Genomic DNA, 27,391 nt, shown 5'->3' with positions numbered 1-27,391 from the left:
AGTAAATGCTTTAAAAAGCATAGAAGTCACTTAGTGTAATTCCAGGCACATAATAACCACTCAATAAATTGCATCAACAATGACAACAAATAATAATGACAGTGTTTGGTCGACTACCGTGGCCCTATTTTCTTGCCTCTCCCCCTCCAGAGCAGCTGCCTCTGTGGAAGCAGCTGTCCTGGGATCGTCCCCCTCCAGGAAGCCTTCCTGGACCAGTGTGGAACTTGTGGCTCTGCACGGCCTTTCTCCCCTGAATCTCTGTCCCATTTGTGTGGATCTCAGCAATTCAGAGTGTGCGCCCATGTCCCTGTTCCTCATTCTGAGTGGTCCCACGATTTCCTCAGGGCAGGGGGTAGAGGCAGAGGTGACAGGGACATAGGGGGAGGGTGGTGGAGAGGCTGGCACTGTGAATATAGCAGGCCCCTCTTGCTACTCTCTCCTCTCCCTGATGGAGAAACTGAGGCTCCACACAAGAAGTCTCTTGCCCAGGTCACATGGGGATGCTGACCTCATAGGTCCTCCAGACCAACAGAAGGGTGGTTGGATGCCAGCCATGTGTCCAGGGCAGCAGCGCAAATCAGACACCTGCCTTGGAGTTTTTCTTTCCATTTTTATTTTAAAGGAAAAAAAAAAAAAAACAACAGTGCAAAACCCCATTTTCCAGTGTCAGCCACGCCCACCCCCCACCCCCAGGTCACCCCCCCCCCGCTTGGGGCCTGACTCTTCCTCCCCTCCGCACCCCCTCCCCTCTCATGCAACCCCTTAGGGGCTGGAGGCTCTCCCTGGAGTGCTAGATCCCAGGGGGACCTGGTGGGGGGAGGGAGGTAAGAACTGGGGGGCAGCCCCTGATCCACCTGCCCCCAGCAGGTCTCCAGCCAGTATCCCCCTTGGCTCTTATTAACCCTTTCCTGATCATACTACTAGCCCAGGGGGGCACTGATCTGGGGGGAACCCTGTCCACACCCCTCTTTGCCCCGGGGCCGGCTCGGGGCTCTCCTCGCTGAGGTTGGGGGGTTCCCTCCCTCCCTCCATGGTGGGGGAGAGCGGTGAAATCCCCAGGTTTAAATACCTTAATGAAAGCAGGGGATGGGGAAGGAAGGGGCTTTAGATCTAATAAATTATTAGCGTTTTAGTGTCCGTGGGGGGGCGGGGTGGGTGGGGGCAGGGCGTGGCCTCCAGGGCCCTCCCTCCCCTTACTGGTGAATCTCATTCTCTATGAGGCTGTCCTCACAAGACTGGAAGTCTGTGTCCGTGAGGCCGTCAGGCGGCATCAGCAGGTCCTCATCTTGGGATGAGGATGACGGGGGCTCGTCCCCTGAGCTCCCAGGACCCCCATCCCCATCCCCGTCAACTTCTGGGTCCTGCAGCACCTGAGCGATGTATTTCTGAAGGGGGAGAAGGGTGGGGGTGAGGGTCGACAGCTGCCCCTCGTGGGGAAGGGGTGAGGGGGAACCTCATGGCCTGTGAGGGGAGGGGCGGTGACCCTCCTCCTAGGGCGGGGTGGGGCAGCCCCCAGCTGCTGAAGCCGGATCCCTCCCGGCCCGGGGTCTGGAACAGGCTTCCCTTTCCGGATGACTAACGGCACACCCAGCTTTGGGGCTGGATCTCCACCAGAGGCTCTTCCCCGCACTTGGCCATGAAGCAGGGCACTCACCGCAGATTTGGGGACAGCAGCAGCACTGGGGGGCCGTCCATTGCTTCTGGGGTCCACGGTATCTGTCTCCGTGTGCTCAATCTTGAGGGGCCCAGAACGAGTCAAGCAATGGGGGGAATGCCCTGGCCCTCAGCCATAATCACGACCCTACTCTCTCTTGGCATCCCTGCCCTCAGCTCCCAATCCCCCAACCCCACCCTGCTGAGACTCTGCCCTCGGCCACCTCCCTGCCCCCCTTGCCCCACACCTTGTAGTTGTGGGCACTGAGGTATTTGAAGTGTCCGAAGCAGACGTGGCAGAGACAGATGACAATGGTGATGACCAGGACCACGAATGTGAACATGGACGTGGGGGCTAGAAACCCTGGTGTCGGGGCAGGCAGAGAAAGGGCCGTTACCTCTCCTCTGGGTCCCCGTCCCACGGGCTTTTGCCCCCTCTGAACGCACTCCCACACTCGCATATGCTGGGGCCTCTCCCAGGCCCCGGGCCTGTGACCCCCGGCCCTCGTGGCCTCCCGTGGCCTGCTCTGCCTCGACTCTGGCGGGAGTCTCCGCTGCCCACCGCCCACGCCGGTCCCCGAGGGCGGGCAGCGGCCCTCACCCGTACGCATGGTGGAGAAGAAGAGGAGCCAGAAGAGGCACAGGATGGGTGCAGCAACCACCTGGTTCACAGCCCCTGAGTGGATCTTCTTGTCCAGCTTGGCCGGCAGGTAGGCGTAGTAGAGGTTGTACCTGTCTACCAGGTGCTTCAGCAGCATGTACATGAGCCCTGGGGGAAGCCACATGGGCCCTGACCTCGAGCTGCCGGACCTTTGTGTGTCTGTCACGGGTTGTCCTGGGCCTTTTGAGGTCACTGAAGGGCTGGTCCCCCTTCTTCTACCCCAAGCCCCTCGCAGGACCACAGAACCTCAGCTTCCACTGCTTCAACCCCTTCACTCTGCAGCCCCTCCCTAGGAATTCTACTATTAGAAATCCATTTGTCTGGGTCAGCAAGCATCCTCTTAAAACCCATATCGTTCTTCCTATCTCTGCCCTTAAACAGATGAGTATAAATTAGGTGGCGAGTTCCATTTTCCTGGAGGATGAGGGGATGGGAAATTTCAAATGAGGACAAGGTGGTTAGGTTGGGAGTCTGAAGCCTTCAATAACCAGGGAGGGTGGTGAGGGGTTAGGATGTTAGTGGGGGGAAAGGAGAGGCCACCAGTGGGGGTGATAATTGGGGTGAAGAGAAACTTTGCTAAATTTCTTCAGAAGGAAGAGGGACTTGCCCAGGTCACATGGTACAGCTACAGCAGGGTATTTCCATGAGTAGTAAGGACCACGCTGAAACCCAAAGGTCTTTCCTGAGTTTACGGGGCTGTGTACAAGTGTGCCCATGGATTCTGTGTAGGACTGTGTGTGTGTGTGTGTGTGTGTGTGTGTGTGTGTGTGTGTGTGTGTGTGTGTGTGTGTGTGTGTGTACACCTCAGTGGGCATGCGATGTGTGTCCAAGTATATCCACCCGAGTGAAGGCACTGGTGTGAGCAAACATGGCTGTGTTGGGGAGACTTGGCCCAGGGGCCCAGCACACCAGCTGATTCCAGCCTGAGCTGAGATGGCTTTTCCCCTCCTCCCCCCTGGCCGAGCCCCAGACTGAGCCAGGGACCGGGCGGGAGGCCCGAGGGGCCGGTCTCCCAGCCAGGGCCCTGTCCACTCGGGTGGCCTGCCTTGCTAGAGTGGAGCGGGAGAGGTCCTGGGTCCCCCCGAGCAGGGCCCAGGTCCCGGCGCGGCGGTGCCTACCGAAGGGCACGATGATGGGGCAGGTGATACTGTAGGTCATGACCACCGTGAAGACGCACATCATCCAGGCGTAGGCTGCGCCAAACTGGAACTCGTAGGCCTGATGCTGGGGGGGAGATGGGCGGGAGGGTAGCTCGGGAGCGGCCTGCAGGGGCTCAGGGCAGGGGGCGAGATGGGCGGGAGGGTAGCTCGGGAGCGGCGGGGCGGCCTGCAGGGGCTCAGGGCAGGGGGGAGATGGGCGGGAGGGTAGCTCGGGAGCGGCGGGGCGCTCTGCAGGGGCTCAGGGCAGGTGGGAAGTGGGAGGGGGCCAGGAAAGAAGCCAGGGGGAAAAGGCACCCAATGTCCAGGGCAGGGCAGGGCAAAGCCGATGGAGAGAGGGGCTGTGGCTGAGACGGAGGTCAGGGTGGGCGCAGTGATGGGGCATTAGGAGGGGCCTTCGAGGCAGGAGGGGCTGGCAGGTTGGTGGGCTTGGGAATGGGATGCCCAGAGCCCTCGTGTGGGGTTAGGGCAGAGGGACCCTAGGTCTAGACCCAGACCTCCCCCACCCCCATCCCAGAACACTAGACTGTCAGAACTGGCGGGGGCCTACAGGGTTAGCTGTGTCAGCCTGTCACTGTACACATGGGAAAACTGAGGCCCCAGACGGGAAGAGGGTAACCCAGGGCCACAGAACTCGCTGTCCAAGTCTCAGCACCCCGGGCGCCCCCACACTCTAGCACGGCGGCCTCTGTCTCTGGTTGGGCCCACTAGGGGGCGCTGTGCGGACCGCGGCTGCCCCGGGTGGCCCTACCCGCTTCACGTTGCGCCTCTCGGCGGCCGAGCGCGCCAGGCAGAGCCGGATCATATACATGAGCAGGCCCGGGATGCGCAGCAGGTCCATGGCGTTGCCGATAAAGGCTGAGGCAATGACGTAGTTCACGAAGAACGCGCCGTTGTCCGGCAGGAACACGCACCTGCGGGCACCGGGTGCTCCAGCTCTGCACCCTTGGGGGACCCGGTGGCCCCCTGCCCACTGCCAGCGTGCCAGCACCCCCAACGTGCCTTCTTCCACGTGGGCCTTTCAGGTCAGCCCTCAAAGCACCTGTGTCCCAGTGCCCCGAGTGTGAACCCCAGAGGCAGACGCCAGAGGGTCCACAGATGCCTCCAAAGTAAGCCCCAGACCCCTTCAGCGTGAGTGAGCCCAGAGGCACCCCTAGAACTTGTGCCCCATAAAGACCCCCGGAGAGAGTGCTTGAGACCCCTAAGGCCACCAGTGTCCAGGGTGTGATGCCGGAGGCTCCCCCCAACCCCCCGTGACCCCAAAGACCCCCAGCAATACCCAGAAGGCTCCCTGCCTTAGACCTTAACCCAGAGTCACCTCCGGAGTGTGAGCCTCGGACCCCTCCAGAACTGAAGCTCCAGAGAACCTACCCCAGAGATCTTCAGAGGGGGAAGCCCAGGGACCTTTGTCAGTACCCATGACACCCCAAGTGTGAGCCCAAGATTACCACAGATGGCCTAGAGCAAGACCCCTAGAGCTGGTGCCCACAAAAACAGCCAAGGTTCGTGTCCCCCAAGACCCCCTCCCAGCGATTCCTGGGGAAGGTGCGATTCCCAGAGAACTGCAGAGGCACAACTGGATGACAGCCCGAGACTTCAGAGGTGTTCCCAGAACTTGTGCCCCAGAAACACCCCAAAGTGTGAGCCCCAGAGCCCCCCATGGGCACTCTTAGGTGTGAGCCCGAGAGCCTTCCATAGATACTCCAAGGTGTGCCTCCAGAGACCTTCAGGGATACCCCCAGGAGCCCCCATGTCACTCCCACGGTACAACCAAGATCCCACTATAGACCTCTCCAAACCCCCCGAGTGAAGCTTGACTCCCATGGTTAGTCCCAGGATACAAGCCCCAAAGCCCACCATAGAAACCCCCCAAGTGTGGGCCCCAAAGCCCCAAATACACCTCGGGGGTGACCTCAGAATCCAGAGAGGTTCCCGACACAGACCCCGGGACGTCCCATGTCCCAAGACAGCCCGTGGGGCAACCTTTGGGATGACCCTGACTGTGACATAAGCCCCCTCCTCCTCCCCGCTGCAGGCGTGGGAGCTTTGTTGCACCATCCCATGGGGGAACAGCCACCCCCACCATCCGGTCTCCTTCCCTGGGGACCCCGGTCACTCACTCAAACCGAATAGCTGCCTCAGCTAAGAATTTCTTGTCAAAGAGCCAGCGGAAGAAGAGGTCCAGGCTGGAGAGGAGAGGAGAGGGGAGGGGAGGAGAGGAGGGGGGAAGAGAGGAGAGGCGAGGTGTGGGGCAGCTGGAATGGCCCAGAACACCAGGGGAGGGGGAGGCCCATCCACAAGCTCTGGGGATCCCCCCAGACATGGGCACCCCCCTCGGCTCTGTAGAGGAGGTGGGAGCCTCAGCTCCCCCTCCCCCTCGGGCAATCCCGGACCCCAGCTCCCATCCCCTCCTCCGAAACCCACCTGCTCAGTCCCAGCGAGGGCAGCAGCAGCACCATGAAGATGAGGAAGGTGTAGCACTTGTGCATGGTGGTCCTGTTCTCCCCGGAGCTGGGGCGGGGGACATGGGGGGGCAGAGGTCAGATAAGCCAGCCCCCATGCCTGCTCCCCCAGCTCGTATGATGTCCCAGGAGGGAAGGAGGGGGGCTTCCCCAGGTGAGGATGCTGGTCACCATCCCTCCCTTGCCAGTTCTGGGACTGCCCAGAGCAGGGAGCCTGAGGGCAGAGGCTGTGCGCCCAGGAGGACCGCAGTGAGGCGTGGTGTGTGTGTAGGGGGTGTCTCACCGTGTCCAGTGGGCTTCAAAGAAGGCAGAGTAGTAGACGATGGTGGGGAGCAGGGCCGAGAAGCACCACAACAGCAGGGTGGGGAAGAACTGGGTGATGATGGGGTTCTGCAAAGGGCAGAGGGGGGCAGAATGTGTCAGGTGGGGGCAGTCTAGTGGGCCCAGCTTGCTTTGCTTACCTGCCCCCTCCCCCAGTGAGCCCTGGGCCCCCCAGCGCTCAGGACCTCATGTCAGAAGTCCAGAACATCTAGGGGCCAGGGCCATATGTACAATCCCAGCATGAATAATATTAGTAGTTAGCATCTCTGAACACCTACTGATCCTGTACTTTTCATGTATTAATTCTTACATGAATGATGTTACCCCACTTTACAGATGAGTAAACTGAAGCAAAATGAGAGTCAACAAATTAGCTAGTAAGCAGTGGGTGGGTGGGATTTGAACCCAGGCAGCCTGGGGCTTATCTATTATGCTATCATCACTCAATGATTTTCAAAGTGCCTTCTCATGAACTTTGAAGTTCCAAGGAGGTTTGCAAAAGAGGCGAGGGGAGAGCAGCAGAAATGCCCCCACACCCATTGCCATCTGAGCGACCTCGCTTTCCTACATTGGGTTTCATGTAAGATTCCTTTTGATGAAGGCCATCAGAATCCAAGTTTGGAAGCCAAGGGTCTGGTCTGACCCTTCACTCTTTGGTTGGAGAGACCGAGGGATTTGGAGAAGGACCTTGTTCAAGGTCACATGATCAGTTTGGAATGGACCCAGGCTCTCTCTTCCCTCAGAGCCCCTCTAGGCCTCTCCTAGGGGGAAGCTGGCAGGGAGCCCAAGGGAAGTGCACAGAGGGGTGTGCAGCCCATGGTCGTGTGGGACCTTCTTAGCGGGGCTGGGCTAGAAAAGCGGAACAGGAGCTGGACTGGAGGGCATGTGGTCCACCCCCGCCTGCCGCTGCCAGGAGGGATTTGGGGCCTGGTATCTGCGTTTGGGGACACAGTGTGGAGGGTCGGGGTGTGGGCCTTACATTGAGGTACTCCACGGGCTTGGTGACATTGAACTTGTCCATGGTGGTGATGATGATGGCCGGGGTGGTGAGGAAGAAGAGGAGGATGAAAAGGACGACATTGATGACCAGGCAGCGCAGCCACCAGATGAAGCCACGGATGGAGAGGTGCTCCCTGGGAAGGTCCGGAGGCGTCACTCCAGGGCTGGACGCCTGATCCTTCCCCAGCGACACCTAGGGCCTCACTCTCCCCACTGGAGCCCACGCCGGCCCCAGGAAGCCACCCCGTAATCCCCCTTTGCTCACCAGTAGATGTTCTGGGGGTCAGGGGCGTAAGACACGGTCCAGTTGGAGATGTGCAGGGACTCGCTGCAGGAGGAGGAGCGGGGCTCCCCGCGGCAGGTGCAGCCCTGGCACTTACACACGTTGAAGTCCTTCAGGATGCTGGGGGGGGAGGGGGGCACGGTTACCTGGGACCTGGATCCCTGGCTAGTCCCTAGGGGCCAGGGCGGGTGGGTGGAGCTCACATGGCGGTGATGGTCTCATTGTGGAAGGTGACGAAAGCCATGCCGAGAGGCTTCTCGTTCACTTTCTCCTTCTCCCGCTTGTAGTCCTCCTTCAGCTTCTGCTCCAGCTTCGTGTAGTACTCAATGGCCTCCACCTGCCAGGTCGGGTGAGGCAGGGCCCTGGTCAGAGCCGCCGGTCCCTGCAGCCCCCAGCGGGCACTGCCCAGAGCTGACTGCAGCCCAGGCACTGCTTTAAGCTCTCCGTCCACTCGCGTATCCTCACAACTACACTGGGAGGTGGGTACAAGCAGCTCTGTCCTACAGACGAGGAAACTGAGGCACGGAGCAGTCCAGAAACTTGCCTAAAGCCACAGAGCTAGTAAATACAGCAAGCTGTCCTCTTCTGATTTGGGGTTTGAAAACGTGGTCACTGTAGGGATAGGGGGCAAGCCCAACAATGGGACTAGGGCTTCCAGGAACAGATGGGGACCTGCTTGCGGTCCGCACCCCAGCTTTGCTTCCTCTGGGAGTCTCTTCACCTTGGGGTATTTATGTGCAAGGCGTGCGTGCGTGTGCGTGTGCGTGTTCCTGGGGATATGGGACGGGCCGCACTGTGGGGTGCATCCTTCTTCACTGTGACCTGTCTCCCCGGGACCTTCCAACTCCCCCCTCACCCATCAGGAGTCTCGGGGCCCTGAGGCCTGAGCTGAGGCCAGGATACCCCGTACCTGCTCGCAGCCTTGCACCACACAGCAGCAGAGGTGGCCGCAGGGCTTGGGGTTGATCATGGTGGGGACGTTGTCCTTGCTTTGGAGGTTTGTGAAGTAAAGCTTTCCCCGCTCGGCCTTCTTCCTGTGGGACCCAGGTGCCTGGTCACCTACTGCCCAACTGGGTCTGGCTGGAGGATGGGTAGTAGCCCAGCTCGGGGGTCACGCAGTCCACTCCCCAAGGACAGGGGCCACCTTACTCTTTTGGTTTGTTTAGGATGCGTAGTTCAGACGTGTCCCCAGCCCAGTGTCTCCCCACCATCCCTTGAGGGGCAGAAGTGCTTCCTATAGTCTGGCCTAAGTTTCCCACACTGTAGCTGAGGAAGGGTATGTCCTCAAATAGGGTGGGGACAGTGGGCCCCTTTCCTCTAACCTCCAGGCCTTGCTCTTTCCAGAGCTGAACTGACAGGCACTCCAGGGGGTGAATTAAAATCAAACGCCCCTTGGGAATTCCCTGGCCATCCAGCGGTTAAGACTCTGCACTTCCACTGCAGGGGACACAGGTTCGATCTCTGGTTGGGGAACTAAGATCCTGCATGCCATGAGGCGTGGAAAATCAAATGTCCCGGGAAACACCTGGAAGGGGAGCCAGGTTCCTGAGTGGCAGCCAAGATGCCCTCCACAAAGGGCAGGGGGCCCTCGGGTGTTGCCCCCGCCCCCAGCCCCATTACCTCTCTGCATCAAGGAACATCAGGCGAGCCACGTTGTAACATGGGCGGGCTTCCAGAACCGTGCAGTTGGGGTAGGCCTCCCTGAAACACAGTCCACCATCATCCTCTGCAGGGACCCTGCCCACCCGCCCCCAACTTTCCCCTATGACCCCATCACCTTCAAGACACACAGCCCCAATGCAAGCTCCCTCTTTCTGAGTCTGCAAAAATGACAGTTCCGAGAATAAAACTTCGAAATTCCTCCTCATGCTTATCCGAGTGGGGGGAGTGTACGCACATAGGCGGGGGCATGTATACCTACGGGGTGCTGGGGACACCACGGCTGTGGCCTGATTCTGGTCTGGGGCTGTGAACTTTTAAGTTGAGAGAAACTGTTTCTAGCATGGTTGTTCTCCTAACCCTGCTCCTAGAAGACCTGATTACAGTCCAATACTTAACCTTGACCATCAGCTGACCCCAACCAACCCACAACCCTGGGCTACAGAATGATCTCTGGCCCAAGACCGACCAGAGGTTGATCCTGAAACCTGACCCGAGATTGACCTCTAACCCTGGCCGGAGACTGATCCTTCACCCTGACCCAAACTGATCCATAACCCAGACCCAATACTGACCCTGAAATCCTGACCCGAGATGGACCCCCCCTTGACCTAAGACTGACCAGATAGACTCTCAGTGCCTGGTACCTGGCAGGGCTCGAGTGATGCTTGCAGGCTAAGTGGAGGAGCACTTCCTTTTTCATCCTGATCACACAGGGCTCCTTGATCCTAATCCCTAATCTAAACTGAGTCCCTGTCTTTTTCTTTCTTTTTTTTTAATTTTTAAAGAGGAAATACCAAGTGTTAAAAGATTCAGGAGACATGGTTCTAAAGTAACAAGATGGACCAAACCCACGAGAATTTGGAAACTTAAATCTGGGACGGGGTCCTTGAAAAGCACTTCCCAGGAGGCTTCAGACCTTTCCCCAGACACTGCTATTGCTCAAACCATTTTAGGGTTCCTCTTCGGAAGGGCCTTTAGCCCTGTGGCAGGCTGAGCCCTCATTTTCACCTGACTAATCTCTAATCCCCTAATCCCCACCACACAGGTTCCCTGATTTTGTACACAGGATAACCCCTGATTGTGCTGGGTCAGTCCTCCAACCCAGACAGACTGCAGACCTGGACCCCACACCCTGCCTGATGCTGACAGCTAGCCAGGGGCTCCACGAGGACAAGGGCTGCGTCCTGCTCAGCACCACAGACCCAGGCCTGGGCCAACAGCCCGCACATAGTAGGTGCTCAGTAAATATCCACTGTGCTGTGGAATGAACGGGTCAATGAAAAGGCTGTTCCGTAATGCTCACTGTACCGATCCTAAAAACTCCAGTTAGGATTGCCGTCTCCCCAACCCCTGCTCATAGGCTGACCGCTAATTTTAATCAGACTGTTTCCTAAAGAAAATCACCCACTGACCCCTGAAACGGACAACTTGGACAGTGAGCTCCCCACCGATCAAGCCCAGCTCTTCTTTGTCTTCCTGGGATGAAGCACACAGTAAGTGTACCATAGACAGTGTACCGGATCAACGGATGCCCCGAGAGCTGCATGGCCTCGTACTCATTTTCATAGTCCCCAGGCCATCACAGGGACCTCAACAGCACCTGAGAATGTCTGCTGAATGGACAGATGGATGTGTGATAGGATTCCTAATCCTGTACACTGTTCTGGCCCCCTGGAGGTGTATATCCACCCCCTCACTAAGACAGACTTCCAGCTAAAGAGCGTCTCAGAGAACATGCAGTCCAGGCTCTCCTGGGCTCCTTGAGGATCCACTGAAAGCCGAGGAGCTTCTCCCTGCTGGTCTGCACACAAGCTCTGGAATGCCACGCACAGTTCTGAGACAGCCACACACCCCAAGGGCCCGTGGACCTGGGGTCGACACTCCATGACCCTGTTCAAGCCAGGAGGAGAGGTCCAGGGGACTCATCTTTCAAGTATTTCTCCTGCTCTTTGAGGGCTCTGAAGTCCAGCCCAAGTGCTAGGCCATCCTGGAGTCAGAGAATTCTTCCTTAGCCTAACCTCCACCCCTCACTGCAGCCCCTGACCCTCCCGAGAGAGAGGCGTGTGAGGATGCTCTTGGAGATGGAAAGCAAAGAAGGGTCCACAGGTCCTAGGGGTGGGAGTGGAGGAGCTGCTCACTCAAAATGCTTCTTGATCTTCTCTGACTCTGCATATTTGGAGATTCCGTTGATGAAGAGAGTCCGCTTCACCTGGGGTGAGACGGGGCAGGTTGGCCTTCCTGAGGCTCCGATCCGGGAGAATGCAGGGAGGGGTGGGGAACAGGTGAGCAGAGAGGAGCAGACAGGAGTAGGAGGAGGCCTTGGGAGAAGCCAGGCCCAGGGAAAGCAGGGGGAGTGTTTCTAATAGAAATCAGGCAGTGAACAGAGTGAGAGCCCCAGGCCCCTTGCTCCCTGAGGGGTTACACAGTGGGAAGAGGAGGTTCTACTCTCAGATCCTCAGGCTGTGAGGCCCCAGCACAGTGGGCATTCAGTACTGGTTTGGGGAGTGAATATTGAAAGAGAGGGACAATCACTCCCGTAATACCCACCGCAGGTATTTCCTGCCCCGGTGCCTTACAGCCTCACCTCACACCCCCCTACCTCGGGAGAGGGACTGTTCTCTCATTTCACAGATGAGGAAACTGAGGCTGGGAGAGGTAACTTAACTGGCAGGATGGTGGGGCGGAGGAATCCTGAGCTGCTGAGCCAGGATTCAAAGCCAGCTGGCCTCACCGGGAGCCAGCCAGCCGATACCCCTTAGGACTCGGGCAGGAGAGGCCTGGAGGGAAGGGGAGGGGCTGGGCCTGGGCGCGGACCTGGGCTCTGCTCCACTCACCAGGTCGTCCTCCTTGTAGCGCATCTTGGAGGTGTGTCTGCGCATGCTGTAGACGGTGAGCAGCAGGTACAGGAAGGCGAAGGAGGTGTGCAGCCAGAGCAGGTTGTTCCTGGAGGGCAGAGGGGTGCATGGAGCCACGGGGGGTGGGAACACTCTCAGACACCCGCAACCTCCCGCTGTTAATTAAACCCTGGTACAGGGCCCCTAGAGCACTTCTGACCCCCTCCCAAGGCGGGCCCCACACCCCACATCCTCCAGACCCCAAGATTGTTCCATTCCAACTGAAATGTCCCCAAGAAGTCATCTCTTCATGCCCTACCTGCTGGCTATACTGCCCTCCAACCATCACCAACCAGCCCTCCTTGGCCCAGGGTTGCACACGGCTCTTCTTTATCTGGCCATCCCTGGGATCTGCTCCTTCTGTTTCCATCCTAAGCCCTCAGGGACCCACAGCCATCTCTGCAGCCTCAGCATCTCTCCCCTGAACACTCCCTTCTTCCTCTCCTCCCTGTTCCCACCCAGACTCTGGCCGCAGACCCAGGCCTCACTGACCAGCTTCCCACCCTTACCCTGATTTCAAGTTGGCAATGGTGGTTCTCCCGAAGCTGTAGGCATTGTTCTCTGGGGGGTGGGAGGAGGGAGAGGATGACGGTGGGGTCAGGGCACATCCCCTCCTGCCCCCTCCTCTCCCCGCCCCGCCCATCCTGGCCCTCACTGACCCAGCAGGTCCCCTGAGAAGTTGACGGGCAGCACGATGCCTACGGAGAGGACGCCCACGACCACCAGCAGCCCAATGATGTGTCGCTGGAAGGACAGGTAGTGCACAGCGTCGCCACCACATTTATCCCGGATCTCGTCATCCCTGCAGGCGCCGGGGACAGAGGGATGCGGTGAGGACCAGGGCAACAGAGGGGCCGCTCGGCTCGCCTGCCCTTGCCCACCCCAGCCCACGTCCGCCCTAGCCCCTGCCAGTCTGGCAGCAGGACGGGGGGGGCTGAAAGGGGGGGCTCTGGGTCCCCCATGTTCTGGGAGGGGAGGGAGGAAAGAGAGAGAGGGAAAGGGAGGGAGAAAAAGGAAGGATGCAGACAGAAGGGGAGGGAAAGGGAAAATAGAGAAGGAGAGGGATGAGGGGGGAAGAAAGCAAAGGAAGGGGAGAAAGAAGGAAAAGAAGAAGGAAGACTGCAGAGAGGAAGAACAGTGAGGAATGGGGAGAAAAGGAAGTAAGAGGATAATCTGGAAAGGGAGGACAAGGATGGTGACAGGAAGAGGCAGAGGCGGGAGGGAGGAGGGAGGTCTGGGAAGCAGTGGCGCTTTACGGGTGCTGGCGAAGCCCTTTAGACTTGGGGAGGGGCCCCAGGGGCCCAGAGCCGAGGGCGGTGGTGGTGCTGACCTGTCCGCGCTTCCTGCCTCTCTCAGGGCTCACTGCCTGCCTGCCACACTCTGGCTCCATCTCCTGACCTCTGCCTGCTGGGTACTGGCTCCTGCCTGCTGCGGGCTGGCTGCTCCCAGCCTGCCTGATGCCCCCACCCGCTAGCTGCCCGAGGCTCTGAGGTGGTGGCGTGAGCTCCTGCTCTCATGGGGTGGCAGGGGTGGGGAGAGCTGAGGGCAGAGCGGGACCCCAGGCAGGCGGGTGCACAGGAGACTGTCGGGGTAAAGCGAGGCTGGCTTGGAGGAGCAGCGGGGGCCTGGCTCCCTGGAGCAGGGAGGAAGGTGCTGGGCTGGCTAGGAGCACTAAGGCCCTCAGAGCTGCTGGTCCCTGGACTTTGTAGGGAGATGACAGGTCTGAAGTTTCTCTATGTCTCTTTCTTTCTTTAGAGCCTGAAGACCGTTCACTTACTTTATCCTGAAGATGGCTGTCAGCCAGGAACAGAAACCCTGCGGGGACAGAGGGCTATCGGCTAGAGTCCTCACTCCACCAGCCCGAGCCTCCCTTCCCCCTCAAGCCTGCCCTCCAGCCAACCCCGACCTCGTACCCACCTGCAGGCTGTGGCTCACCTGTCACAGCTCCCACAGTCCCCATAGAAACTAGCTCAGCCCCAGAGAAGGGGACAGGAAAGGTGCCAGCCCTCAGAGAAGAAAAAGGACCAAGGCCAAAGGGGGTCATCGGCGGACGCTCGTGCCCAGAGTGCAGATCCCCACAAACACCCAAGGGGGCGGCAGAACTGGAGAAAGTCCTGCAGTTGTGTGGGCCGGGGTGGGGATGGGCGGGGTTCAGGGCTCTAGGAAGGGACCTCAGGCCTGCAGCTAACGTGGCGAGTTTGCGACGTGGCTGCCAAGAGCAGAGCGGTGGGCTACGCAGCCCAAGGTCCTGCACCTACCTTCCAGGATGCCCCAGAGGGACCAACCCAGGGTCACCGTGAGCTGCAATGTCCTGCTCTCAAGCCCCCAGGCTTGTCTTCAGACAGAGACCCCACTCAGGGCAGAGTGGGGATACGCGGGGCAGGGCTGGACAGGGAGACCCTCCCTCAACTTCCTACCGGGATGAGGGAGAGAGGTGCCCTCCAGCTAAGATGCAGGACTGTGCCACCTGTTGCCAACATCACCTGAGTCTGGGATCATCTGGACACCGCTGGCTGGCAGGGGTGATAGCTTCGCTTTGCCACTTACCAGTATGAGTCCAACTCAGGAAGCTGACAGGCTTCTGCTACGGCGGCTACAGGAGCTGCCGCCCCCAGGGCCCACAGCCTAAGCTGGACTGATCAGTGCCACCCTAGGGCCTGAGGATTAGGTTCTGACCAGGATTAGAGTTCTGACCCCGGCAGGATGACAGAGGGCCAGGCAGGAGTGTGGTGTCTGACCTGAAAGAGGTCTGGGGTCCCCTTGCATCACCAAGTACATGCCTTGTCTACAGGGGCCCCTGCCCCTCAGCTCCAACCTACAAGCAGGTCAGCTGGCCCCAGGCAGCCAGGGGCTGCCAGCCTGCCACCTCTGAGCAGCACAATGGACTGTGTGTTTTGCTAGGTGGGCCTGGAAGGCTCATTGTTACTTCTAGAACCACATCTAAGGAAACAGTCGTCCTTAGCATTGATCACTGGAGGCAGGCACAGAACTCTATCGGGGCAAATGACGTTTAGAAATCACAGATGTTCAACCTATGCTGGTTTGGAGGCTGCCATAGAAGACAGAGCCAGGAGTTCTGGGTTCAGGGGCTACCCCGTGGCTCTCGGACAAGCATTACCCTTGCTGAGGAAAAGGCCACGCTCCAGAGGCCCCTGACTCCGTAACACTGGAAGCTACAGGCTGCTGAGCCCACCTTCCCTGGAGGAAGGGGTGATAAGAAGTTGGGGGGAGGGCACTCACATTGTCTCTTTGGTCAAAGTCGACGGAGCTGGAGACAGACGTGAGACGCTCATACCGGTCATGACTGTCCCCGTGCATAGCTGAGGCCACACTGGGGGTGGGGAGATGAGAGATCAGAGAGCTGGTGAGTCCGAGTCCCTGGGGAGCCAGGTGAAGTGGGTGGGCTTCCACTTCAGAGCTCCAGGGTCCAGACAAGGCACAGAAAGCACAGAGGCAGAAGCGGGGATGAGTGACTGCCCTCTCCCTGCCTCCCTTAAACCCGCCCCTTCCCTTCAGGGGACCCGGGGGACCTGGGGGGCACTGATGCAGGGCATGGGGGTGAAGGGAGGGGGTAGTGTTCATCAGCACCCCGTGGAGGTTGAAGGAAGAATGTGAGCTGGCCCTGCAGTTCCGGAGCTGACCAGTGGGGGATGGGGGCGCAGATCCCACACCGGGCACAGGGCAGTGGAGGGGGTGTGGTGAAGGACAGGCTGGACCAGGAGAGCCCTAGGAGGCCCGGGGTGAGGGGGGCTGGGGGGGTGTCCTCCACCCTCCCTGTTCCCTGACCCCAGCAGCTGCCGCAACTCCAATGCCAGGCCTATAGACAGAGACGGTGATGGACACAGAAGGCCAGACTCAGAGCTTCTCTGGCAGCCCCCCTCCCAGGCCTCCAGAAGGGGTGAGCAGGGAACCCTGGAATAGGAAGAACTAGCTGTTAGGGGGTGAGAAGCCACTGGAGACACCCAATCTTGTCTCTGCAACCAACAGGACGACTATACTGTGGGTTCTCAGGAGGATGGCTCCCCCACCCCAGCGAACCAGGACTGCTGAGGCCTGCGTGTATGGGGCACAAGGGGAGGGATTTCTCCCAGGCTGGGGGCCAGAGGGAGAGACGGGGGAGTGCGGCAGAGACAAGCTGGGGAGCCCCCTGCTCTGCAAAGCACACCACCTGCGTTAATCCGAACATGAGCCTGCAGAGGAGAAAGCTGAAAAGAGAAACCGACAACGTGGCAGGAAGAGAAGAGAAGCATGAAAGAGAAGAAAACGGAAAGCTGGTTTAGTGGGGATGAGGGGGCTGCTGCCCCACATACTATTCCTGTTCCACTCGGTCCCTCTCCTGCCGCTGGCGCCTGGGGACAGAGAACAGACAGGGTTAGCGGGGGCAGGGGTGTGTCTCCAGGGACCGGCAAGGGACAAAGGCCCAGCTGTGGGCCCTCATGCCCACTCTGGGACCAGTCCCTCTTCGTCCCCCCACCAAAGAGGATGAGAACGGGCTGGCTCTCCTCCTCTCCCCGAGGAGTGTGGACGAGATGTGTGGGTGCACGTGTGCTGTGTGCGTGCACACGCAAGCCTGTGTGTAGGGGTAGCGGCGGGTCCCGGAGCCTTACCTGTCTGCATCTGTCACCAAGGCCAGCCGCCCATAGTCCCAGGCCACCTTCCGGAGGATAGAGAACAAGAACAGCAGTGCCTGAGGAAGGAGAGGGTGGTTGGCAGGAGGAGAGGCCGTTCACCCCCTGGACTAGCCGGGACGGCAGGGCAGAGGGGCAGAATTTTTGTCTTAGAAAGGGATGACTCTGGCTGGGGAGAATGGTCAGAGGCTAGGCTTGGGCTGGGTGATGGGCATTCCCTCCTGCAGTCATGCCTGGGGAGCCAGGAGCAGGTGGGAGAGTGGTTAGAGCTGCAGGTGTTGGCCAGCTACGTACAGGGTGTGAGTGCCAAGGGTGGAGGGTGGCACGTGGGCACTCACAAGGAAGCACATGAAGTCCAGAGCCAGCACGGTGGGGACGCCCCCGAACGGCAGGCCCTGCAGGACGGTGCTGCGGATGCGGGCACTGTAGCAGTAGTCCTTGGGATTGCTGTTGTTGAGGGCTGTGGTGCCCAGTGTGGCCAGCAGGAAGGGCAGCATGGCTGCTACTGCCGCATGGTCCTCCTGGGAAGAGGGCAGAGCAGTCAGCTGGGCTCGGCCCCTGTCCCCCTCACGGTTTTGTTCATGGCTCCGGCAGGATGGGCGTGGGCAGGGGACAGTGAGGGCAGATCCCCGGGCTGCCTGGGTGGGTGGAAGCTGTGGCCTCTGGAGATAAGGGCCTGGGGAGGAGAGGGTTGAGTCACATGGATTTACCTTCACTGGCTCTCGGGATGCAACCCCACCCTGGATCTAGAGAACTTGGCTCAGGTCTGGACTAGGGAGACTGGTTTTTCTAAGCTGGAAGCTGTCTGTGAGTCTCTAGCATTTACCTCCATACACACACATCGCCTCTCCCTTCCCTCTCTCTCTTTCCCAACACAAACTCTCTGCCTCTGTCTCTGTCTGTCTCAGGCAGGGGGCAGAGCTGAGCCTGAGGGAAGATGGGGAGGGTTCTTAGGTCTAAGTGGAGGGGTCTCTAGACCAGAGGAGGATGGGTCAGGAGCCAGTTACCTAATCCTGATCTTTTCTTTCTACCCCTATTAGAAAAATGGCATGGTTTCATTTGTTCAGTTTTCAACTCTGTTAATCACCTTCCCAATATAATTGGCTTCAGAATAAGATGTTCAGCTTTAGAGTTGTCCCTCTGTCCTCAGAGTAGGGGTCTGAGGATGGAGTCAGAGTGGGAAGTCCATTAAAAAGCAGGACTTCTGGGGCTTCCCTGGTGGCGCAGTGGTTGAGAATCCTCCTGCCAATGCAGGGGACACAGGTTTGAGCCCTGGTCCGGGAACATCCCACATGCTGTGAGCAACTAAGCCCGTGCACCACAACTACTGAGCCTGCGCTCTAGAGCCCGCGAGCCACAACTACTGAGCCCCCTCACCACAACTACTGAAGTCCACATGCCTAGAGCCTGTGCTCTGCAACAAGAGAAGCCACCGCAATGAGAAGCACACACACTGCAACGAAGAGTAGCCCCCGCTCGCCACAACTAGAGGAAGCCTGCGTGCAGGCTGCAGCAACGAAAACCCAATGCAGCCAAGAATAAATAAATAAATTTATTTTAAAAAGTAATCTCTGAGAGATTAAAAAAAAAAAAGCAGCACTTCTGGGTTTGTGTGACCTGCCTCATTCGCCCCAGCTACACCTGTTTTACCCTCATTCTTTTTCCTGGGCCACGGCAGCAACTACACCTTTCCCCCCTCCAGCCTCCTCACCTCTTTCCAATTTCCTTTGCACCTGAGTTGTGAGGACTACAACTCCCAGAGTGCCCTGCTCCTGCCCCTGGAGCAGGGCAGGCTGGGAATGCCATGCCCTGCAGCGAGCTTCTCCATTGGCAAAGGAAGGGAGAGTGGGTGGGGGCCTCTCATCTGGCCCAAGCCCCCTGCAGCCAGGGTAGTGTCCTCCGGCCTGGTTCCCAGCCACTGTCTGGTTGTCCAGCCCTCTACGGTCTGGTGGATGGGAAGGGAGGAGGAGGAAAGGGGCAGCCAGCCTGGATGCCTGGATTCTGGAAGTGCCTGGGCACCGAGCTGAGCCCGGTTCTGGGGAGGCTCCTGGGGCGGAGGGGAAGTGTGGCCATGGCACCATGGCCCCACCCCCATCCTACTGGAGGGCCCCTGGGGGCCCCTTCTGCTGACAACACTGAAGCTCTGCCTTGTAGGTGTGTGTGCGTGGGGTCCCCAGGGAAGAAAGGAAACCAGGCAAAGAGAGAGAACAACAAACATAGAATCGGTGACTGCAACTCTGGAAAGCAAGCGTCCCCCAGCCCCCGGGGGTGGTTCGGAAGGTTTCTCCTGCCCGCCAATCCCATACTTTCCCCTGCCTCTTCCTAACATTTCAACTGCAGGGCAAGACGCACTAGCTCTCAGATGGAAGGGAAGCTGGGGTTGTCTGTGTATCTCACTTGGTCCCAGGGAGTCTCTGAAAAGCCTGGGTTAGGAAGGCTAAGGGAATAACTGCCCTGTGTGTTATGCCTCCCTCTTCCTTTCCAGCCCAAGTTGCCTTAAAAAAAAAAACCATTAACTTAGTAATTGTAGCAGGTGCCATGTATGGAGCGCCCACTGTTTCAAGAATATATACATTTTTCATTTAATCGTTGACACTCCAGAGTTGGATGTCATTGTCATTTTAAGGTGAGGGCATGGGGCTCAGAGAAGTTAAGTAGGTTTCCCGAAGTCATACTGCTCATAAAATAAGGGACCTGGGGATCAAACCTAGGTCAACTTCTTTCTAGAGCTTTAACACTTTTCAGGGCACCTTGATGCTTTTCTGATGCGCCTAGAACAGGACTCTGCAGACTACAGAAGCTTCGATGAACACTCATTACGTGTTCCCTGGCTAGAGAACACCACAGCACTGTGAGAATGTGTGTGTTTAGGTGTGTAAACTTGTGTTGATATGTGTATCTGTGTGTGTGGGGGGTGGGAGGTGGAGAGCTGGGTGACTACATGGCAATCCACGGAAATGAAGAGAGTCGTTGGTCTCTAAGTGGGGGTGTGTATGTGGGTGTGTCTGGGAGCCTGGGTATGTAAACATAAGGTGCACCAGGAAAGGTTAAAGGTAGGTATAGGTATCTTGCTGTGGTAACTGGGGGGCCTCTACACAAGTCCCCCCTCCCTTAAGTCCCAACTCTAATGCACTCCAGAAATCGATCCAGCCCATACCCACTCCTTGCCTGTTTCTCTCCAAAACTCCAAGGCTCCACCAGGCCAGAATGTAATGGGTACAAACCCCTGGAGCAGCATCCCCCTTCCATTCTATCCTCTCCACTCCAAGGAAGGTGGAACATTCTGGGAGCTCCTACATAAGGGGACCCAGTAGAGTAGGTGAGGGTCCAGGTACGTGCTTAGTAACTGAAGTCACCAGGACCATCTGCTGCCTCCCTCTTTACAGTCACAAAGCACTCTCCCCTCTGCAACTGCACTGCTCTTCCCACCTGCACCAACAGGAAGGCAGGGCACACTCCCCATTCGACAGGGCAGGAAGCAGGGACTCCAGTGGAGAAGCCACTCACAGGGAGGTCACAGGGCAGGAAAGGGTGGAGCCAGGGCTGGTGGCTCAGCTTGCTGACAGGGTACTCCAAGCTCTTAATTGTGGAGGCGGGGTTGCTGGGCTCAATTTCACCCGGAGCAGCTGCTCTCAAAGCCTTCACTGAGAGCAGATGAGAGAAGGGAAGAGACTGAGGCAAAATGTTTGGGGAAGAGAGGGGCAGTTTATCCACTCCACAGGGTTGCCTGAGCAGTGGTATCCCAGAATTTCTCTAGCCTGACACTGAGGCTTTAGCTGGAAGTGTGCAGGGAAAGTGATGGAGGATTTTATTTCTAGCTAACTGATGGTTACTTTATCATCAAGAAGTGTTTGCATGGTGGGGGTGGGGTGGGGAGGGAGCTATAAATTAAAAGGTTTTTTCTTAAAGAGTTATTAGGGAAGATTTAATTTAGGGCTTGGGATCATAGGAAGGCAGTGTGGTCTGTTGGGAGGAGATGAAGACGGAGGCTAGTTCTGTTACTATGTAACCTGGGCCTCAGTCTTTCAATGTGTAACAAAGAAATATTAATGCTCCATCCCTACCAACTTCAGAGAGATGGTCAAAAATTATCCACAAATGAGGATAAAAGTGGTAGGAAAGGAATGCATTTATCAAATACCTATTTAACTCGTATTTTGTGCCAGGCACTGTTCTAAGTGCTTTACAAATGTTATCTTGTTTACTCCCCATCACAACACTAGGAGGACACTGAGGTACAGAGAGTGTACATCACCTGTTCAGTGGCACACAGCTAGTCTGTGATAGATCTGGGTATGGACCTAGGCAACCTGGCTCAAGCCCATGCTTTTAACCACCGCACTTTTCGGCCTCAGCCAACAGAGGAGCCACTTCCATCACGATACTGGTGGTTGGGGGCTGGGGGTTGCCACCTACAGCTCTGGAGAAAATGCCACATCCTATTTCTACCTGTTTGCCTTCCCTCTTGCTTCTAGCTCCCAGACCTTCCACCCTGGGTTTGTGATTTCAGGTTCTGAGGCAGGTGTAGGGGACCAGCAACAGAGCCTGGTGGTTAAGAGTACAGGCTCTAGGATGAGACAGATCTGGCTTCTGACCTGGCGACACTACCTCACCACCCTGGGCCTCAGTTCCTTCATCTGTAAATGGGGATAATAATTCAGTCATGTGGTTATTTTGAAGATGAAACAAGATGATTTAGGTAAAGCTCTTAACACAGTTCAAGGTACAAATGGATTCTAAAAAAATTAGCTACTGTTATCAATAAAGTGTGGAATAAAAGGGGTTGGTTTAATGAAGGAGAACTGGTAAAAAGCAAAGTAAAACAGAATTTAATATGCTAGAACCCCTCAGTCCGGATGGGCTTCTTGTCTAGACCTAAGGGCTTACACTGCTTTCAGGACTCTGCCACCGAGTGGCAGAGAATGTTTCCAAACTCTTCAAACAAACTGATCCATCTGTAGCAGGCTGGGAGGTGGGGGCACGGGAGGGTGGTGCGATGCCAGGATGGGTCAGAAGTTCAGGGAAGAGAGCTCTTATTGATCCACTAACAGGCAGGGTGCCAGGCTCTTTACCTGTACTATCTAGTTTGATGCCCATGAGTAATCTCGTAAGGAGATGGTAGTAAACATACTCTTTAACTGACACTAAGGTTCAGACAAGTTAAGTAACTTGTCAAGGTCGTACAGCTAAAGAATGGCAGAGCTGGAATTTGAACCCAGGTCTCCAAAACTGTTGTAATTGGAGGGAACTTGTAGGATGTCCAGAAGGGGATTGTTAGCTACTCACCACCTGCCTTCTGCCTTGACACATCCCTACCCACCCACCCATAGGCCAAGACCCAACTGGGTGAGCCAACAGCAGGCCCCAGCATGTGCCACCTGGGGCATGCCAGGGCCTGGACCCTCTGGTACCCTGGAGGACAGTCATGCTGCCAGCACCCCACCCCCCCAGCCCCCCGCTGAAAGCCTGACAGACACTGTCACTCCCCTCCTCACATGTTCCTGGGAGGCAGGTCTGGGGGCCCCTCCTCAGGAGGGGCTAGGGTGGCCTTACTCTTCCTGGGCTGCTGCAGACCCAGGGAGAGGCTAGAGAGTAGTATTGGGTACAGAAGTCCTGGCCCTCCCGCCTGTGCGCCCCCCTCCCCCGCTCCAGGAAAGTGGAGTGCTGAGCGGCCAGACCTCCACCCAGGGGACCCAGGCAGGAGGCAGCACAGAGCCCCAAGGGCAGCCGGCCCCTCTGACCTCTCCTCTCCACTTCCCAAGCATCCTTCGTTTCTGGGGAAGAAGGCGCCAAAGCTTTGGGACTGTCCTCCCTAGGTGGTCCAGCAGGCCAGGAGGGACAAAGCACACCGCCCCCCCTCCCCCCAACAGGGCCTTTGCCCCACTCCGGTTCCGAGTCCGAATCCTTTCCCCACCGCACCCTCCAACGCAGGCCCGGGCGGCTCATGAATGAACTGTACTGTATGGGGCGCAAGGAGAGGACACACTCCCGGGGCCAGTAGCCTCCCCAGTCCTCCGACCAGTCCCCAGACGGACCGGGGGCAGCGGCCGGCCTCGCAAACCCTGCCCTTGCCGAAGCCCGAATCCCTGCCCCGGGCCGGCTTCTGGGGTACTCGGCCCCTGGAGCAGGAGAAAAGATAAAAGACACCGAGGACATTGGACTTGGAGACCCTGGAATTCAAAACTCGGGGGCGGGGGCGGCAGATTCCCCACAGCGGCGGCGGCTGATGGGGCGCTGCTGGAACCACGGAGGGGACGCGCACCTGGACCGGGCAGGTGGGAGAAGAGTGGCGCTAGGGGGCCGGGGGCGGGGGTCCCACCCCTCAGATCTCTCGAGGGGTGGGGACAGAGGTAGGTGTACCTCTGGACCCCCGGCAGGGGTCGGAGCACTCACATGATAGGCTCAGGACGGTGCGGGGTTGGAGGCAGCGCGCGGCACCCCTGGTCCCGCGGGCCCGGGCACCTCTGGGTCCCGCAGGAGGTTGAAGGGAGGGGACGCGCAGCTGAGACCGGGGTTTTTCTTTGGGTGGTGGTGGGATCCTCAAAGAAAAAAGAGGGGGCTGGGGAAGGGTCTCGTACTCACCCCCAGGCGCAGACTCAGCTCCGGCTTGGAGCCCCGGGTTGGGGCGGGGCGGGGCTGGGGGAGGGGGAGGGGAGTCGCTGGGCGGCTGGAGCTCCGGGCTCCTGCGGCGGCCGCGGCAGTGTCTGGGGGAGGGGGAACGGGAGGAGGGAGGGGGAGGATGAGGGGGCGGGGCCGCGCAGGTCCCTCCCCCCACGCCGGCACACGCAAGGAGCGGGCGCACTCTCAGATCGCCGTCCATGTAGCTGGGTCCGACGCGCAGGCGCAGGGCGAGAGGCCGCGTAGCGGGAAGGCGGCCCTGGGCCTGTGGGGGCCCGCGGCAGGATATTCCAGGGCGGCGAAGGCGGTATGGAGTGGAGGGGGGAGGGGACGTCACTCTCCTAACTCTCTGCTTCCTCTCTCCCTTGCTTCCCCGCAGGAGGGGTGGCGCACGCTCCGGGATGGGTGAGGAAGGGCCGGAGTGCGAGGATCGTGGGCCCTCTGGGGGTGGAGGAGCAGTGGGAGGGTCCCGACGGGGAAGGAGTCCTCTGACCCGGATCCTCCTCCCTCCCATCCCCCAAGGGCGGCGAGGGCTCCGGTGGCCACTGCGACCCCGTGCCCCCGGCCTGCGCTCACCTGTCTTCCCGGGGACTGGGCGGGCTGCCGCTAGGTCTCACGAGGTGGCCTCGGCCGGTCACTCTGGCGCGGCTGCTCGGGTTTGTCTACTCTGTTTCTCCCTTTCCTTTCCCAATCTGGGTCTTGAGATGACTTTGTGACTCGTTTGTCAGGCGCTTCTGTGGTGTGGAGAATGAGTCCACCGCTTTCACTGTCATGCCTATGAGTGGCTACCCTGGCTTCAGGGGTTTCTCTGGTTTCTCATTTCATCAGAGGCTGCACCTGCCAGGGATTAAGGCTGGAAGGAAGAGAGAGGAAGGAGAGAGAGGGTGTGTGCGTGTGCGTGTGCGTGTGTGTGTGTGTGTGTGTAACTCCCGTACAAAAGAGCATATGACAGAGTCACCTCGGGTTACTAGGGAAAAGCTGGGAAGTTGGGAGATACTTGAACTTGGGCTGCTGGACAGAGGAAGGACACTGCCTACCTGGGTGTGTCTGGTTCTTGTGGCTGACCAGTGTCTCTGCTGTCTGCTGGCTTTTTCAAGGGTTCATTAGTAGCTTGTGTAATGCAGCTGTAAGGTTTTGATGCAGTTCAAACTGAATTCCCATTCAAACTGAGTCCCATCGGTTAGTTGGAAATCACTTCAGTGGATCATGGCCATCATTTAAGAAAAAATGAAGTAGAATAGAAAATATCAGAGAGCATTGTACTTGGTAAGGGTAAGTATTGTTTCTGGACACTTGCTTCAGGTATACACACGTGTGAGTGTGTGAGTGTATTAGGAGGTGTTAGGCAATGCGTTTCTGTGTGTCACAGAAAAGTTTGAAACACATTGGTTTCCTGTGTTCTCCTGTTTATGCTCTTGCTTCATCAGCCTGTGTTTAGAGTCATTTAAAATTGTCCACGAGGATGCAGTTAGCACACCAGGGATATAGAATAAACAACAGAGTGGGTCTCTTTTTTCAGGGAGGTTATTATGCTAGAAGACAGTTTACCCGTCACTCATGGAAATACGTACAATGGAAGAGCAAGGGTTTTGTTGGGGTAGGAAGTAGGTTGCCTTCCTAAGAAGGCCAGAAAGGGAGGTGGGGTTAAGCTGTGTATGGTAGACTGCCTGGTGAGAGGAGTCTTTGTAGGTTTGAATTCTGGGAGCTGTTTTGGGTAGCAGCAAGACATTTAGATGAAAAGGAATCTGTCCTATTTGTGTTGTTGTTGTTTTTCTCTTTTATGGAATTGTCCGTTTTGCCCTTAGAGCTTCTTGGATATGTATTTTCTATGGAACTTTTTACACGTTGTATTGATTTTCTGGTTGAAAATCTGGTGTGATCTATTGCCAAGTAGCCCTTGTAATGGACACGTGGAAAATGGAAATGGGAGTCTGGAGTTACCTGGGTTTGGGACCCCTGAGGATCTTTGTAATAATGCAGTTAGGTGTGTTAACATGTGGTGGGTTCCAGATCTATTTCTGCCTGGGCCTAATTAGGGTCACCACATACTAACAGACAGAGAGAAGAGGAAACATTTCAAAAAGACCGAAATGAGACCTGAATGAAGTACACTGTGGAATCCATGAAGGAACAATGGCCAGAATGTTTTATTAGTGCCCCTGAATATGAAGGGTAAAAACCTTCCCTGGAGTCCGTTTTTTTAGGTGCTCTGTTGAGCACTGAACATAATTATTTAGACTCTCCTCATCATCTAGAATCTTCCATGATGCAAGAGTCCTTTGAAGCCTGTCTTACCCCACTCCCGTCTTGGGGGATTATGACACCTGGACCCACATAAGATGGCTTTTCCTGTTGTTTTCGTTACTTGGATAGTTTTTATGGCCATGTGGGAACTTGGGAGGGTCTCAAAAATCAGGTTACAATTGATCCTTTTTCAGAGGCCAGTGGGTTGTTCTGGTTCACCCTGGGGTGATTTTACATGTGTATTAACAATGACAGCCAGCTTGCAGGAGAGGGCTATGATTCAGATCCCAGAAATGTTGTTCTGGGTCAGGTAATACGCTCTCTTATTAAGAAAAGTGCCAGGTAGCTTATTATTCACCAGGGAAACACAACTCAGAGTGAGAAAGTCTCCTTGTCGAAAACTTAAAAAAAAAAAAAATCATCTATGTCTTTAGAAAAGAGGGAGTGCTTTTCCTAGTCTACTTTAAGCTGAAAAACACTTTCAGGACTGAGTGATCTTAAAGAGACACCCATAGTGCTGCCCTGAGAATCAGGGAGTGAGACTGTTCTCCCTGGTCAGAATCTGGGAAACAAACTGTTTATGCTGCAGACCTGGGTCCTACTGGTTAATTCAGAGAGGGGTTCTCCCACTTGAAAAACCATCCCTTACGTGAGTGAAGCTAAAACACGTTCATTTCTTTGCCTCTTTGCTCTTACCAATGACTCTTGCTTGACAGAGTCACTGAGGCCTGGAGTAGTGGATTCCAAGGAAACAGACTTGGCAGGAGAGGAGGGGAGGGGGGGTGGAGGAGACACCCTTTCTTTGGGCCTTTCATCCCGCCCCCATCCCCCTGCCTGCCCACCTGACATCTCTATAAACCTGACTCCTTGCCACTGGCTTGGTAAAGGTACTAATAGGAAAGAAATATGTACGTGATTAAGTAGAATTTACCTTTGCCTTGTGCAGTTTTTCTGAGTTAGACCATACCAAGAATGTTATAAACTTATTTCTGGAACTATAGGTGTTTGCACACCTGTGAGGTGGGGATGGCAGGGGAGCAAAGCTAGAAATAGGTAAGATCTACACATTGAAAAACCAACTTGAATAATGGAGAACTGTCAGATATTTTTAAGAACCACGATTTTAAATCTGTAACAAGGTGGAGCAAACAAATATACAGGTAAATAAACACGTATAGTTAACCAACAGATAGAGACAAGAACCCTGGAAACGTTTTTTTCTTTGTGAACCAGATTGAGAACTGGGGTCCTCACTGGTCGCCATGGTAGAAACAGCCCATGGTGCTAATGAGGGATTGCTATTGCTTCTTGATAGTAACGCTGTGAAAACTCACACCTTTGCAAATGTATCAGAATCAACTTCAGCGTTGGTCCCAGGCTGTGCTGTTTGTGGTGCAGGTGTCTATTGAAAAGACAGCTTTTTAATTCCTGAGTTTTAAAAGATTATGTGGCAGCTTTAAGAGAGGAGAAAGAATACTTGCACTGTGTGGGGTGTTTTTGTTTCTGTGAAGTCTATTAGTGGTTAAAGAAGCACCTTAGCTGGGCAAGTATTGTGCAGGGTGTAGTAGAAACAGCCTTCTACCCTTCTTCCCTTCCTAGGACAAGCCGACAAGTCGCTTAGCAATTCTGACTTAATTTCTCCACCTGCGAAATGGCACTTACTCTATTGAACCTTCAGAACTGTTCAAAATCCTTAGGAATCAACCCTCCCCAAACTGTTGCTCTTTGTTATTTATCTTTCTGTTTCCACTGGGTGCTCAAGAATGAAATCAACCAAGAAAGTGATCTGTGTGAAAGTACTTTGAGAAG

The 27,391-nt window shown here is 56.6% G+C and overlaps 1 protein-coding gene across 4 annotated transcripts; it reads right to left on the bottom strand.

Annotated features, from left to right (window-relative positions):
* Positions 1–693: 693 nt before the first annotated feature.
* On the bottom strand, positions 694–24,146 carry TMEM63B (transmembrane protein 63B). 4 transcript variants are annotated; one of them, XM_060163002.1, is made up of 25 exons: positions 23,915–24,146; positions 23,303–23,424; positions 17,059–17,241; positions 16,700–16,779; positions 16,403–16,441; positions 15,333–15,423; positions 13,870–13,907; positions 12,752–12,894; positions 12,602–12,653; positions 12,033–12,141; positions 11,337–11,407; positions 9,157–9,237; positions 8,447–8,570; positions 7,740–7,873; positions 7,519–7,656; positions 7,234–7,387; positions 6,217–6,323; positions 5,896–5,982; positions 5,592–5,657; positions 4,223–4,385; positions 3,433–3,538; positions 2,255–2,422; positions 1,902–2,017; positions 1,655–1,735; positions 694–1,385 (listed from the first exon to the last, which is right to left on the bottom strand). In XM_060163002.1, exons 3-25 carry the CDS (start codon positions 17,215–17,217, stop codon positions 1,194–1,196), a joined length of 2,499 nt encoding a protein of 832 aa, XP_060018985.1. In that variant the 5' UTR covers positions 17,218–17,241; positions 23,303–23,424; positions 23,915–24,146; the 3' UTR covers positions 694–1,193. The 4 variants fall into 4 exon arrangements, with proteins under 4 accessions (XP_060018985.1, XP_060018986.1, XP_060018984.1 ...); XM_060163003.1 differs by lacking the exon at positions 23,303–23,424 and adding an exon at positions 23,114–23,259; XM_060163001.1 differs by lacking the exon at positions 23,303–23,424.
* Positions 24,147–27,391: the final 3,245 nt, after the last annotated feature.

The sequence above is a fragment of the Lagenorhynchus albirostris genome, chromosome 10, assembly GCF_949774975.1.
Source record: "Lagenorhynchus albirostris chromosome 10, mLagAlb1.1, whole genome shotgun sequence".
Classification (NCBI taxonomy): Eukaryota; Metazoa; Chordata; class Mammalia; order Artiodactyla; family Delphinidae; genus Lagenorhynchus; species Lagenorhynchus albirostris.
The sequence above is the reverse complement of the archived record's forward strand: the minus strand, read 5'-3'. Positions and strand labels throughout refer to the sequence as shown.

Excerpts from the sequence above, each read along its gene's own strand:
- TMEM63B (XM_060163002.1), bottom strand. The coding sequence starts at position 17,217 with ATGCTGCCCTTCCTGCTGGCCACACTGGGCACCACAGCCCTCAACAAC. Across the intron at positions 7,657-7,739 it reads AATGAGACCATCACCGCCAT|CATCCTGAAGGACTTCAACG; the intron begins GTGAGCTCCACC and ends CTCCCCCCCCAG. Across the intron at positions 1,386-1,654 it reads CTGCTGTCCCCAAATCTGCG|AAATACATCGCTCAGGTGCT; the intron begins GTGAGTGCCCTG and ends CTCCCCCTTCAG.